At 40.8% G+C, this 15,000-nt stretch overlaps 1 protein-coding gene across 3 annotated transcripts in view; it reads right to left on the bottom strand.

Annotated features, from left to right (window-relative positions):
- rab3gap1 (RAB3 GTPase activating protein subunit 1) overlaps window positions 1–15,000 on the bottom strand; it is an 88,746-nt gene that overhangs the window by 42,674 nt on the left and 31,072 nt on the right. For all 3 annotated transcript variants that reach the window (XM_088315533.1, XM_088315534.1, XM_088315535.1), the window contains exons 7-10: window positions 13,840–14,005; window positions 10,019–10,118; window positions 6,918–6,996; window positions 2,271–2,339 (exon numbers count right to left, since the gene is read on the bottom strand). In XM_088315533.1, the coding sequence (XP_088171659.1) occupies window positions 2,271–2,339; window positions 6,918–6,996; window positions 10,019–10,118; window positions 13,840–14,005 (414 nt within the window). The remainder of the gene's footprint in view (window positions 1–2,270; window positions 2,340–6,917; window positions 6,997–10,018; window positions 10,119–13,839; window positions 14,006–15,000) is intronic.

Below are 15,000 nucleotides of genomic sequence, written 5' to 3'. Positions count from 1 at the left end.
ATATATCATTTTGAGAACGACTATTGTGAGGATCTCCAAACTCAGTAGTGTTGTGCAAATATTGATTACCGTATTTTCGCAGCCATAAGGCGCACTTTAAAGTCCTGAAACTTGTCCAAAAAAGCCAGGGCGCCTTTTGAGGCGGAGCGCCCATTTTGTGGACCAAGTGCACCAAGTGCACCGCTGGGCTGACTGCGAACATTAACTGCCTGTACACTGCTTATATAGAGAGAAGGCGGGCGTGGCTAACGACAGCAGGCGGACGTGAGAGGGGAGATGGGCGTGAATGACAACGCAAAGGCACGCGCCCAGTGCAAAGCAGCCCCCAATGCCCCTATATGGGCAAACGTGTCTGCTAGCTCTGTTGTTAGGGCTTTCGCAAAAGCCGGCATCATAAGGAGCCGCACGCAGCAGCAACAAGGGAATCTGACAATGACGAGAGGGAACCTGCCGTGTTTGTGGGAGAACTTGCCCAGCTGTTTATTTCTGATACAGAAGACGATTTTGATGGATTTGTGGATGATGACTGATTAATAATAATGTGAGTACATTGTTAAATAGTTCAATAAAATACAACCAAACTCAGTTTTGCTCCTGTTGCCTTTTTAAAAACACCTAGCCACGCTCTCTTCAGTTTTAGTGTGCATGCATGTAAACTAAGGTATTGTATGGTAGGCTGGGAGGCGGAATTTTGCTGGTCATACACTGTTATGCTATTCAGTTGATTTGGGGTGATAGATTTAGTTTTGATGTAACACTGTGACCGCACATCGCTTGTTGATTAGTGATTGGTGGGACGGCTTCGGTGACATGTCTGCTTGGGGCAGAAGGTCTGCTGTTTGCCACCCGTCTGTATGCCTCTGCCACCTCTGACAGCTAGGTCGTGTCGCCATCTGTAGCGGCCTTAGGATAGCGCTATCCTAGAGGCGGACAGGATATGCTGAAGGCTTGCATTGATACTATTGCAAAGGGGACAAGTCTCTTCGGTATCAAACCACTGGTGGAGGTTTCGGGGACAATGGTGTCATATGTTGCTCTGATCAGGAAGCCGAGCCTGGCTTGGGGGATCTTCCACAGGTCAGACCTTCCCATAATGTCCAACTCCCTTGCTGGCTCTGGGACACTTCTTTGACGTTAAGGCGTTCCTGTTCAGATCTTGCCACTTCCACCACCAACAGTGTTTTTTGCTCATCCTTGGAAGCCTTTGACCAGAACAATGGAGTCTCGCCCGCTGGACCTTTCTGGAGTCTGACGACCACCCTGCCGTGTTTCAACCTGACGATTGCCAAGTCAACCTCTTCTTGGGCTTTCCACTTTCTCCCTGTGCTTATGTGGGTGCCATCTGCCATCACCAGCTGGTCAGTGGATTCCCGCAACTCCCGTTCCAACCGAACCATTTTTTGCATGTATGAGGATCGCTGTGGCAATTGAGTACTTCCCATTCAAAGAGGCCCAAGTCTGAGAGGGATCGTACCAACCATTGCCTGATGAATGAGTTTGCCACCTGCCCATCTTGCTTACCACTGAGGAGGGGATTTCACTGATCTTCATAGGCCACATCACCCGTGGGCAAAGTATGAACTGGCAATACTATACTTTGTACTTGCCAGGGAGTTGGGTCTGATTGTTCCTGGTCAGGCCATCTGGGATCTGCTTCTTCACCCCCATCGGCCTGACAGAGAGCTCTGCTGTGTACGTGCAGACAGGTTGATTTACCAGCAATGGGATATTCTCAACACCTGCAACAAAGATGGCGTTGTCGCTTCCGACTCCTTTCCTGATAGACCGACTCTGTGATTTAGGGGGTTTGATCATCGTCGCCCAACTCCAGTTCAATCCACTTCAGCAGTCTTGATATGCATGCTGCTTTCTGGAATTAGGATGATTTCTGTGGTTGTGATTTGCTGGATAATTGCTTCAGTAATATATTTGACTGTCATTATATCTGTCTTCACAGTCTGTTGACAGCTTGTTTTTGCGCGTGTTAACAATATCCACCCGTTTTTTTTTACAGCATTGGACCAACATCTACGAAATATGTACTTAAGTGATTACCCATTTTGTTCAAATCATCGATGTAATCCTCAACAAAATATTGTAGGTAAACTGTTTTAGGACTTTTATCAATAATAATCCGACCTTTTATATTATTCTTATTACTATCCAATATTTTGTTATTGTAGTATTGCTGGGATTATCCTTAAACAAAATAAAATACAATAAGTGTTAATGGAAAAAAGTGTCATGATAAGTTTGAAAGACTTGCTTACCTGTAAACATCATTGTCCAAAACGGAGCCTTCTGTCAAGTCAGGCCAAGTGGTTGAAAGATGAAGCTCACTTCAAAAGGAAAAGAAAGTTTTTTGTTTTTTTTGTGGTAAAGTATCATTTACAGTGTATGTTATCAGGTTTTCATGTAGGCAAAGTAAACTTTGTCATTGAAAATCATACACGTCCTTAAAATGCTGGGTTTTCAATATTCAACATTCATGAAAAAAAAAAAGCTGTATTTTGTTAGCATACTTGCACGTTCATACAGGTGTTGCGAGCATTGAGACGAACGAGCTTGTGTGCGACGTGAGGGTGTGTGCGTGCATGCGTGAGAAAGAGTGCAGTGGCAGCACACTTGACACATGTACCGTAGTCGTTTCCCACATTAGGAAATTCTGTTATACGGAAAGATTTGACAATGCAAATATGATTCCGTACTAGAGAATACTTACTGTATACATATATAATAGGTATCATGTGACATGAAGTCCAATCAACTCTTATGAATACTGTATTGACTGGATTTAAGACATTTTTCAGATGAGTTTTGAAAGCATGATATGTGGGGGACTGATGTTTCTCTTTGCACAATCTAGCTTGATTCTGTCTTGTGAACCATTTCGACAATTCTCAGTCTGAGACAATGCTTCTGCAATACAAAATGAATTCATTGTCAGGATTTAACGTCTTAACCAGGAGTGGCAATAAAAATGGAGGGCACTCTACATACATATGTATATAAGTACATTTTGCACATACATACATACAGTACCCCGCAAAGTTATAGGAATGGCAGTTCAATTGTTTTGTTTTTGTTGTACACTGAAGACATTTGGGTTTCCGATCAGAAGATGAATGAGACAAAAGTTCAGAAATTTGAAAAGCTCCATCCTGAGTTGTTTCACACATCTAGTTGTTTAAAGAGCATGAAATTAAGTTGTTTAGACACCATGAAATAAAATCTGGAATTCTGGACTGTTGTGTTATATCGATCCTTGATCTGTACCACTTCTCCTCACTAGTGTCGTAGGGGGTGCTGGAACCCATCCCAGCTATCTTCGGACAGTAGGCGGGGGACACCCTGCACTTGTTGCCAGCCAATCGCAGGGCACACATAGACAAACAACCATCCACGCTCACACTCATACCTAGGGGCAATTTAGAGTGTCCAATCACCTGCCATGCATGTTTTTGGAATGTGGTAGGAAACCAGAGTACCCGGAGGAAACCCACGCAGGAGGAGAACATGCAAACTCCACTCAGGAAGGCCGGAGCCGGAATCTAACCTACGACCTCCGCGCTGTGAGGCCATCGTGCTAACCAGTCGTCCACCGTGCCGCTCTGTTGTGTTGTAGTCCCCAATTTATCTGAAACCCAAATGTCTACAGAAGATGTGCCCATTGGGTCAACCGTGATCAATCTGTAGCTCATCGATCGTATTGACATGTAGAGCAGCCAGTCAGAGACCTGTTGCATGCCTCACTGTGCAGGGTTCGCGGTGAACCGCTTCCCGATTGCCTGGGGCAAGTGAAATTTGGCCACGGGCAAGGTAAAATTATGGGAAACTTACCCGACCGGGCAAGCATTTTTTAAAGCAGCCAAATATCTTTAATTTTCGACGAAAACTGTGGTGTGATCTGTTTGTGTGCACTGTATGGTGATGGTTTAACCCAGACACCCCCTTATGTTGTGGTATGGTCCATTGGCCTTATCGGGGGCAATGGGCGGGCGCTACAGGGATCAGTTAGTTCAGTGAATGTCGAGTTAAAGTGAACGTCAATGAATCCCGCAGTATTGGAACTCGCTGTAGTTGCATCCTCATTTGAAGTTTGAAAAACACAACAAAAACCTACGATTTCGGCCAAAAATTGACAGCCGGAAGTTTTCTTACCTTCTGCGCATGTTTACAAGTAGCGACGAGTTCGTTCAAATCCGAACATTTCGGATTCCTCTGACATGACTAAAATAGCTCGAATATTTTTAAGTAGACAATTCAGTTGTGAGTAAGGAAGGGAGTAATATTTGATTATTGGCTGTTAATTCATTAGCTCCATGATGTGACCTGACATAGTGTCAGTGACTGTGTTCTGTGTTATGCTATGAAACTTATGGAGGCAGCACCACAGGCACTGGTCTTAAAGGAATACACAAATTTCTCACACTTATAATTTACTCATGTGATTACTAAATTAATAGGCTCTCCTGGATTTAAAATTGATAATCTGGATTGCTGTAATATCATTTTCCCAATTTAACATGCAGATTTGTTAATTATTAAAACTACAATTAACATTTTCAATAACTGCACAGGATGATACATGCTGTTGTGAGTAGGGTTTCATGGTTGATGATGAAAACAAGATTAATTTATTCTTATCAGATTATATGTTTATTTACATTTGTGGCACACATTTTACAACCATAAACATTTTATTCTTAGTCTAGCTTTCACAGGACCAGTTCTACCTGCCAGCTGCCAGCTCCTTATGGACATATGCTTCATTGACTGTTTCTTAATGCCTGCGACGTCTGCAACATAGAACTCATGAAGGAATAACATAATCCTGGGTCAGCAGACACCTAATTAATGTGTTAATACATGATACATTTTTATATAAGCAACCCTTATGATTGTAACGTATTTTAATTCTTTCCAGGCAGGAACTGTCCGAACAAAAAATTCATGCAATTTGTAATTAGACACTTTGTCATACAAAAAGTCACTAAGGGCAAGGTAATTTAATCTTCGGGCAAGAGAAAAAAAATTGTCACTTGCCCAAGTTGGGCAAGTAATTTGGCCACTCGGGCAAGGCAAATTTTAGTGGCACTTGCCCTATGGGCAAGCAGTTTTTAAAGTTAACTTCGAACCCTGCTGTGCATGCACATACAAGGGAGCAAACTAGCAAAATTAGCAGTTTAAATTTTGTTCCATCTAGTTTAAACCTAAGAATAAAGTTAAAAAATGAAATGGGAACATGGAAGCTAAATATTTCCACATAGCGAGAGAGAGGGAAATTTTTGTTTTACGGTGGCCTCCGTGGCAGGGCGTCTCTCACTGGCTGGAAAGGATGTGGCGCAGGGGGGAGCAGGCAATGTCTGATGGCATGCGCTCGCAATTTCCCCAGTGTTGGAGAATGAACCGCGGGACGGATGAGCCGTCCACAACCACAATAGGTAGCCGTAACACGAGCGAACATTAAGTCCAAGTACCCGTCCAATGTGCCTAATGTTCATTGGGAGGTGTGTGTAAGGCTATGAGCAGCTCCTGTCCGGACTCTATCCTTGTGACTCATTCTATTCAACAGAAGTCATCAGTTAAATGAGGACAGAAAATGTGCACTAGTTGTATTGTGCTATATGGTTTCATGCAGTTATGCAAGGTACATCAATATATACCGTACCTATCGTTGTTTTGGCAGGCATTTTAGATTTAGTCTTAGTCCTTTGGACGAAAATGCTTATTAGTTTTGGTCACAGTCATTCCTATTCGTGATCGTTTTAGTAGACAAAAAACTCAAAAAAGGTTTTAGTCTAGTTTTATTCGACGAAAACTCAAAAAGTCTTAGTTGACGGAAATGCAAAAAAATGTTTTAGTATAGATTTAGTATATGTATTCATCGAAAACTCAAAAAGGTTTTAGTCTGTTTTAAAATAGGCATACATGGTTTCCACCCAATAGCAAGGTGTTTCTGATTGACTACTAAGGATTATGCATTCCAATCAGATAAAAGTGGTAAAAGTGGTAACAGTGGCATCAATGCTCATTGCTCCAAAATAAACTGAGAACCAAAACATCTAAATAAAGAATTTTCTCTAGTATTGTATTGTATTTAGTGACTGTTGTGGCTTTATATAATAAAGCAACATAAAATAAAAACATTTGAACAACAGAGACTTATAGTAGTCTTGGTTCTAATACAGGAGCACGAGTACAAACTCTATCAAACATGTGTCTTTTTTACTTGTAACAGCTTGCTGCTATCACAACAAAGTAGTCTACAGAGTGTCACTGTCGCCATGGTCCGTCAAAGGAAAGCGTGTCAGTGTGGGTGAGCAGAGATGAATGACAGCAGACGTGTTTGTGTTTTGTTCTGCCGGTGAGCAACGGTGTGTGCGGCGCATGCACCCTGTTGTCCCCGTGGTGGGCGTGCCCAAACGAGGATAGATTGGACTTGGTCATTTTATGAATAGCTCGCATGCTGAAAAAGAGTGGGCACCTTTGGTCTACAGTATACAGAAGACAAAGACAAAGTAATTGAACTTACAGTCCCAATACTTTTGGAGGGGACTGTACATTCATATGTACAGAGCTAGATTAAGTTACATAGCAGAAACCTACTACTGATTTAAATTGACATCCACCAACCTTATAACAGATGGGAAAAGAGTTTGAGTAGTGATGCACAACAGCGCTGCACTGAGGGAATTAAAGTCATTCCAATGGAAATGACACTATGACTCACTGCTTCATAATGTATTTTGGTTTGGTTTCTGAAGCGCAAATTTTCTTTGAAGAGCAGAGCTGGTCAGCTCGCTGGACTTTTGCAAAAAAGAGAGAATTTGAGAAGACTGCAATGCTTTTCTTACTGCACTGTATTTAATTATTGTAATGTTATAAAAACAGCTAGAATATACACATCATTTCACCTGATTGTTTCTTCACATGCACCAAATGGAAGCTTCCCAAACTCCTCCACTCCCACCTCACCACCAAGAATGTCAAAGTCTGCCAAAAATCCACATAGAGCATCAGTAAACTGAATTATAGCCTTGTATCAATAATAACTTTACTGATGTAGCTCCTTTAAAAACATGTTTTCAAAGTGCTTTAACTGAAAATACAGCATAAATAAAACACAATCATTCAAAACTTTTATTTAACCAGAAAGAAAAAAAGAACAACAAAAGCCAACATTATGGATGATTATCATTATTCTTTTTTGTCAAATGTACTGTGGGTAAAATTAGGGCTGAACAATTAATCGAAAACATATCAATACCGTGGTAATGGCCTATGTAATATGCATATCACAAAGACATACAATCATTTTCCAATGGAATTGTATGTTATTTTAATTTGTCCAGTCAGATGCAAACTTAAATGCGCATTTCCACCCAATAGTTAGTTATTACGGGAAATACACTTAACTTGCCAAAAAAACAGACACAAATCTACTTCCGTCAGAGCTTAGTCTGTAATTTTTTAAAAGTGTCCCACCAGTTGTCAGGATTGTGTTTTGTGTGTTGTTTCCAGCTTTTTTTGTCCATCATTACCCAAATGAATTTGAGTTAATTTGCATGCTTTCTAATGATGTATTTATTTGCTTCCTTGTATAAACATTCCAAAATGGCATTTATTTTGTTTTCATAAAATATATTGCAAAATTGTTTTCATCAAATCAGAGTTTTATTTTTCAGAATGCTGAGGTGATTATTTCCAAAATTTGCTCCATTTCCTCACCAGAAAATAGAAATAGAATGTTAGAATAATCTGCAAACAGCACAGTTATATATATATATATATATATATATATATATAAAATAATTGGAACACATTACAGAGATCATTAATGTACACTGTGGATATTCAAGGCCCCAACATTGACCTCTTATCCAATTCAAGGCCAGACCCCCTTGTCCCATTCTATTTTAGTTTGTCTGTCATGATTTATAGCATCGAATGACTTTTGTAGATCAATAAACAGACTTACTGTAATTGTCTTAGTCTGTGAAGTCCGTAAAGCTTTCAATGAGTTCTGTCAAAGATGGCGAAGTTGAGAAGTTTGTTCTAAATCCATATTGATTGTCAAATAGTAATTTGTTTTTTCTATGAGTTGGTCTTATCTATTATTGCAAATTTGGTAACACTTTGTAACACAAGTTTGTTCATAAGACTTTCATTATCATGACATGACATCGGTCATTAACATGAATGAATCCTTATGACAGCTGTCATTAAGTATCATTCACTAAATTATGTCACTTTTGATTGGTCAACATTGCATCAAAAGTGACATAAGGATTCATTCATGTTCATGACAGGTGTCATGTCATGTTTATAACAGTCTTATGAACAAACTTCAATTAAAGTATTACCGAACATTTTTTTCAAACATTTTTGAGAATTGGGATGCATATTGAACTTTCAATGTATATTCAGTGAATATCTGGGGTATCCCCTATGTGAGCCATCACCTTATCGTGGTGGAGGGTTTGGAGTGTCCCAATGATTCGAGGAGCAAAAGTCCCTGAGGGGTTTATGCTCGTAGCAGGGTTACCCAAGGAACACAGGAGTGAGGGACCAGAACAAGGGCGGACAAATTTAGATTAATACGGACCATACAGTGCAGTAAAACACTAACGTGAAAGGTCAGTGTATGAAGCATTTTCTGTTAACTTCAATGATGTTTAAGAGCCATAGGGTGTCATTAATAACTAACAATAAAACAACACCTCCCCGACATACGTCTTATTTGGGTAACTAAAGGATAATGTAAATGGCAGTCAATCTAAAACAGAACAAAGGGTAGACTGCTCGGAGCCACTTTTGTGATCCTGGCATGGAAGTCCATTGTTTCAGAGGGGTCTCGTTCACACCTCCTGTGGTGCAGCTGTGATCCAATCTTCCTGCATTCCAATCCTGAGGGTCTGGTCATTAGCATGGTCTAAACTTCAGTTACACTTAAAGGATTTCATACATTTGACTATTAAAGGAATATAAGAGTTTGATCTTAACATAGTTCATTAGATGTTGGTGCATCCAATGTATGAAAATGTGATATTGTAAAATGCTGAGAGTGTGACTGGTGAAGCGAAACTGGTTGCGGGGGTTGTGCAAGAATGGAATGTTTTAGAAGCAGAAGGTGCTGAGCGAGACGAGATGACTCCGGGAAGGAGCGGCCATCGGGGGATCGCACGCAGGAGGAGCCACGGGATTCGGCGGGAGGAGAAAGACCAATGAGAGCGAGCTAAAGTTAACTGCAATACACATAGCCAATAGAATCATGCCAGGATGCCTTTGTCTCTGTGCCATTTGCATGTTGTATAGTATGAATCATTACTGGGCAACTCGGAGGTAGAACACATTCGCTGGTGGCAAGAGAGGTGTAGAGTTGTATTGAGAGGGACCCGAGACCCAGGTGCCATGTAGAAAATCTGTATTGGGAATAAATCCACTTTGTGCGTGAAAATGCCGGCTTCCTGATACCTTTCTATTGCAGAACGAGCGCGCATATTGTTGGATGAGTGAGAGTTGGGTAAGGTTGCAAATTGGAGTCAGATTACTGATTTGAGTTTACATTGGGTTAAAGTTAAATTCTAACATTGATATAAAGATAAATTCCAACAGTAACCTTCCCTTCAAATATCCTTTCTGTGGAAATGCAAACCACCTCGGCCACAGGAACTTAGTATTAACAGGAATTCATATTACCAGGAAGTAAAGGATCTTGTGTTTGTTGGTGGAAAATTAGTTTGTATCTCATGGTTAACCTGGGAACGTGTCGGGATCCCCCATTGAGAGAAAAAAAAAATCTGACGTTTCCTGCTCAAGGTGTTGTCTACGATACTTGCGCTTTAATACATGGGTGCTAGAATGTATCCCCTGTGATAAAGAGGAGTTCAATGGAGTTATGAAGCAAAGTGTAATCTGCAACGTGATCAAGACTGCTGAGCATATAAACCGGGGCAAAATCTGTGAATGCATCCGATAGGACACATTTATAATTACCTTCACAATATAAACCTACCAGGAGGCTGCAGTGGCCAAGAATGCTGCTGCCAATCCTGAAGAATGTAGGTAAAACGGATTGCAACGTTGATTGGTGGTAAGGGGTATATGGTGTATCCCTAAAGACAGGAAGAGAAGTTAACTGTGACAACACATTTAAAATATGCATTATTAGGGTCCGAGCATTGACTAGCAGTTAAAAGTAATTGGCAAAATATTTAGGATTTTACTGAAATAATTGTGTGCTATTATGAAGAAAAGCCATTATCACCTCCTCAAGTAGGGAAGAACAATATTGTCAATATTGTGTTTTTAAAATTTCCACAATATTTTTGTGATAATCTGTTAAAAAGCCCAAGTTGTTTTCCATTTGTGCAGTTCCAGCACCCTTGGGTGGTTTGTTTATTAGAGCAGTTTAATGTGAATTAGGCATGTTTTGGCCACCTATGTCTAAAACCCGGCGGCACGGTGGACGACTGGTTAGCACGATGGCCTCACAGTGAGAGACAGCATCGGGCGTGGGTTCGATCCCGGCCATCCTGTGTGGAGTTTGCATGGTCTCCCCGTGCTTGCGTGGGTTTCCTCCGGGTACTCCGGTTTCCTCCCACATTCCAAAAACATGCATGGCAGGTCGATTGAACACTCTAAATTGCCCCTAGGTATGAGTGTGAGCGCGGATGGTTGTTTGTCTCTGTGTGCCCTGCAATTGGCCAGCAACCAGTTCAGGGTGTCCCCCGCCTACTGCCGGAAGATAGCTGGGATAGGCTCCAGCAACCCCCGCAACCCTAGTGAGGAGAAGCGGTACAGAAGATGGATGGATGGATGTTTAAAACCCATTAATCACCAGATGAAGTGGAACTTAACATTGTTGAGTTCCTCGACAAATTGCCCCAATTCACAATGTTAGGTGTTATTGGTCATTATAGATCATTTATGTGCATCAGGGGTGCCCACTCTTTTTCATCATGCAAGCTACTTATAAAATAACCAAGTCCAAGTGATCTACCTACCTTATTTATATATTTATTTGAAAATAGAATGATAATTCTTTATAGGTTAAGTATATAATGATATAGCTTGCATAACTGCATGAAACCATATTGCACAATACAACTAGTGCACATGTCTGTCATTTCTTTACTGATGACTTGTGCTGAATGAGTCGATCATACAGTCCAGACATGAGCTACTGATAGCCAGCCTTGCGCACACCTCCCAATGAATATTAGGCATGTTGGAACGGGTACTCGGACTTAATGATTGCTTGCACGACGGCTGCCGGTTGTGGTGGTGGACGGCTCCTCCGTCCCGCGGGTCATTCTCCAGCGCTGAAACTTCGAGTGCATACCTTCGCGCATCGCCCGCCTCACCCTGGCCCGCGAGTTCTTCAGCCATTGCGAGACACCCCGCCACGGAGCCAAAGCAATTAAAAAATCCTCCCCTTACGCAGTGTGAAAATAATTAGCCTACATGTTCCCATCGTTTTTATACTTTATTATTGGGTTCAGAGTAGACGGACCAGAATGGAAACTGCTAATATTGCTCGTTAGCGTATGTGATGCGATCGTCCGACACCCCCTTTGCGAGCGACCGGTCGACCGCGAGCGACCGGTCGACCGCGAGCGACCGGTCGACCGCGATCGACGCAATGGGCACCCCTGAGGTAAGTTTAATGTTACTGGTACTATTTGAACTATACTTTATGTATAAGTAGGACCAAAGCTAATTAGCATTATGTAGAGACATTTACATGTAACTGCTTATGTTTATTTTATTTTGTATTTTGTGTTCTACAGAAGCCACACACGTACGCACGCACGCACTAACCCTATACACAAGATCAAAAATATTGTGCCGATTGCATTTATAGTCTTAGAGGCTGAAAGGGAAAATAGTGGGGCGGCGCATATGAATCCTGGTAGGGATAGGTCGTAGCTTTCAGAAATTTTGCAACAGTAAAACTTTTTCAAACTTCACAGGCAGCTAGCCAGCACTGGCAGCTAACACCTGCAGCTAACTATCTAATACAACTGCAGCTGCCAGGACAATAAGTTGGTATCTGGCCACGGAGGTTATCAGGTCAAAATAGGCCAGACATGGAGCTTTTGTTGAATGCCACTCATGAAGCCAAAGTCAGTAGGGCAAAAGATGGATTCTGTTTCTGACTTCTGGCTGCAGAGCAAAAATAAGCATTGCAAGAATAGTTAGCTGAGATCTCCAAAACAACTTGATAAAATATAACTTATATTAGTTACATAGATTATTCTGATTAAAAAAAAATTAGGGAATTAAAAATGGGCCATCCTCGCTGAACCGTTCCTTTAAGCATTTCCTCTTTTGTGGTGAATAAAATATGAAATGCAAAATTTGGCGTCTCACCCCTGTTATACAGTATGGCAAAGTACCGTATTTTCGCAGTCATAAGGCGCACTTAAAAGTCCCAAATCTTCCCCTAAACTAAGACAGCGCCTTGTAAGGCGACTGCGCTCATTATATGGACAAAGTATCACTCGCGACCATCAACCCTTTTACTCATTGGGCTGTTCGGAGTGCATGTTAGCACACCCTGCTGGACAAAGTGTGAGTCATCTATGCTTCAAAGTGACCATGACTATACATTATGTGACTATGGTGTTTGGGTGATGGTGTGGGAGAAAGCTGGACAAAAGGGCAGCTGTCCACAATGTTGTAGTCTGTCTTATCATTTATGTTATTGCAAGCAAGAAACGTCCCAGGTTTAGACAACAGACAAAAAGCCCAAAGCATAACAGCACATCTCTCTAAACAGCCATGCAAATCTCTCTAAACAGCCATGCAAATCTCTCTAAACAGCCATGTGATTTGGCTGAGTCTGAGTGGCTCCCAGAAGGCATTGCTCTAATGGCTCCCAAGAAGCCATTGCTATATCATTTTGTGTTATTTTTATTTCTTTTTGGTATATTGATGGCATGAGAGATACATGTTTTGTGTTAATCTTATTTCTTTGTTTGCTGAGTTTTTTTTTTTTTTTAAACCGTGACTCTAAGGAGTGTGGTGACCAGTGAAGTCCCTCCCCGGACGTAGTCTTGTAGACTATTGCCATGATACCTATTATTGGTTAGAGTCATTGTTAATGATAGCGATTGTCAATGGTATCATGGCAACTGTCTTTGAAATGTGGCGATTGCTTATGGCATTGAGGCAAAGTGAATTGCCATGGGCTGAGTCAGCGCGAGCAGCCGAGCTATTGCTATGCTAAAAGCAGCTGAGCAATTGCTATACTAAAAGCAGCTGAGCTAGCGCCTTACAAGTCGTGCGGCACGCCCAGTGTGTGCTTCAAAGACAGAAATAGCACCCTCAACAGGTGTTGCGCCCTTTGAGGCAGCGTGTCCTATGACTGCGAAAATACGGTAAGTTGAAAAATCAAGATTCTAATATGCACATATATATTATATATTGTCCAAAGTCTTGAGATGGAATAGACCAAGTATGAAGTCAATTGGATGAAACCTCAAGGACAAGGTCGGAAAAGACGCCTGTAAATGTGCATAAAATGCGACAAAATTGTTCATTAAAAAAAAAAATGAAAAAAAAAATTTTGGGTCACTACATATACATTTTAGGATTTGGCTTCTGCTGACCTTTTTGTATGTCTCAGAGTGCTAAACTCAGTAACAACGAGGCCCTCGCAGGAGTTGCTACTGCCCTAATAAGTATAATCAAATCAGAGAGCAATTTTGCCATATGATGACATTCACCGTATGTTTTCAATTCTGGACCCATGCGGCCTGCAATGAAAACAACTCTGATACCCATGGATAAATAACATTGAACTGTCCACACAATGCTCTTGACACTTACTGTCTTTGATTTGAAGATGTCAAGAAGGCCAGACAGGTGGTTGTACTGACTTGGTACCTTATGAAGATGTACCATCTCAAATTCTGTGTGGACACCATGTCCCTGACATTCACCAGAATATAGTCGCCTCCACTTATGCTGGATCTGCACAAACATGGGGACTTGGCTGATTGTAGAGGACCAAAAAAAGGGATTTATTAGAACGTTTTAAAGTGTTTGTTTACCTGCGGGGCTAAAATCATCAAAAAATATCACGCTTCACCTATCGCGGCTTCGCAGATTTTTTTTTACAGTGGTATTGGAATTGTGTTCTGTGTAGCAGCCCCTCGGATTTTGAAAAAATAAAAACGCACAGAGTTTCAAACGGGTGTCGATAATCTCTGAACAAACGTATGTATGCATGTGTGTGTGTATATATATATATATATATATATATATATATATATATATACATATATACACACACACACACACACACATATATATATATATATATATATATATACACATATATACACACACACACACACATATATATATATATATATATATACACACACACACACATATATATATATATATATATACACACACACACACCCCCCTACATATACATATATACATAGATATACATTTATCCTCCTGACTACCAGTAGTTCAAATTTGTCCTCTGTAGAGGACATTTCTAAACCTAAATATCTCCCACCCAGTGCATCCAATTGCATTAACTCTTTTTGTGCTCTATAGAGGACATTCAGAGCTTTCCAATGATACCAAATTTGTAGGGGTGGGGGTTTGTTACCTTGACATCACCGTAGACGAAAATGGCTTCCCTCAGTGCAAGCACTTTTTATGGGAAGAGGAAAAGTAAGTGTTTAATACTTTTTATCAAAGACATTTTGCCTTGAAATGCTGTTGGCATTTTATTTCTAAGACTCTTATGAACATGTTGAAGTTTTGTTTGAGTTATTTTAAGTGTAATTGAGCCTAGTATTCAAGTGTTTAAAACATGTCCTTTTTAGTGGACATTTGAAGTTATTTCGTCCATTTTGCACTTTTTTTCAAAATGACAAGAAAGGGTCATTCCCAGAAGCAGAGGGAATTTTACTGCAGATTTTTGGGAAATTCTATTTACATGGACTGTCTAGGATAGCCAAACAT

The sequence above is a fragment of the Idiotropiscis lumnitzeri genome, chromosome 14 (assembly GCF_059441095.1).
Source record: "Idiotropiscis lumnitzeri isolate Australia: NSW breed Sydney's pygmy pipehorse chromosome 14, RoL_Ilum_1.0, whole genome shotgun sequence".
NCBI lineage: Eukaryota > Metazoa > Chordata > Actinopteri > Syngnathiformes > Syngnathidae > Idiotropiscis > Idiotropiscis lumnitzeri.
This window is presented reverse-complemented; position numbering and strand designations above follow the sequence as displayed.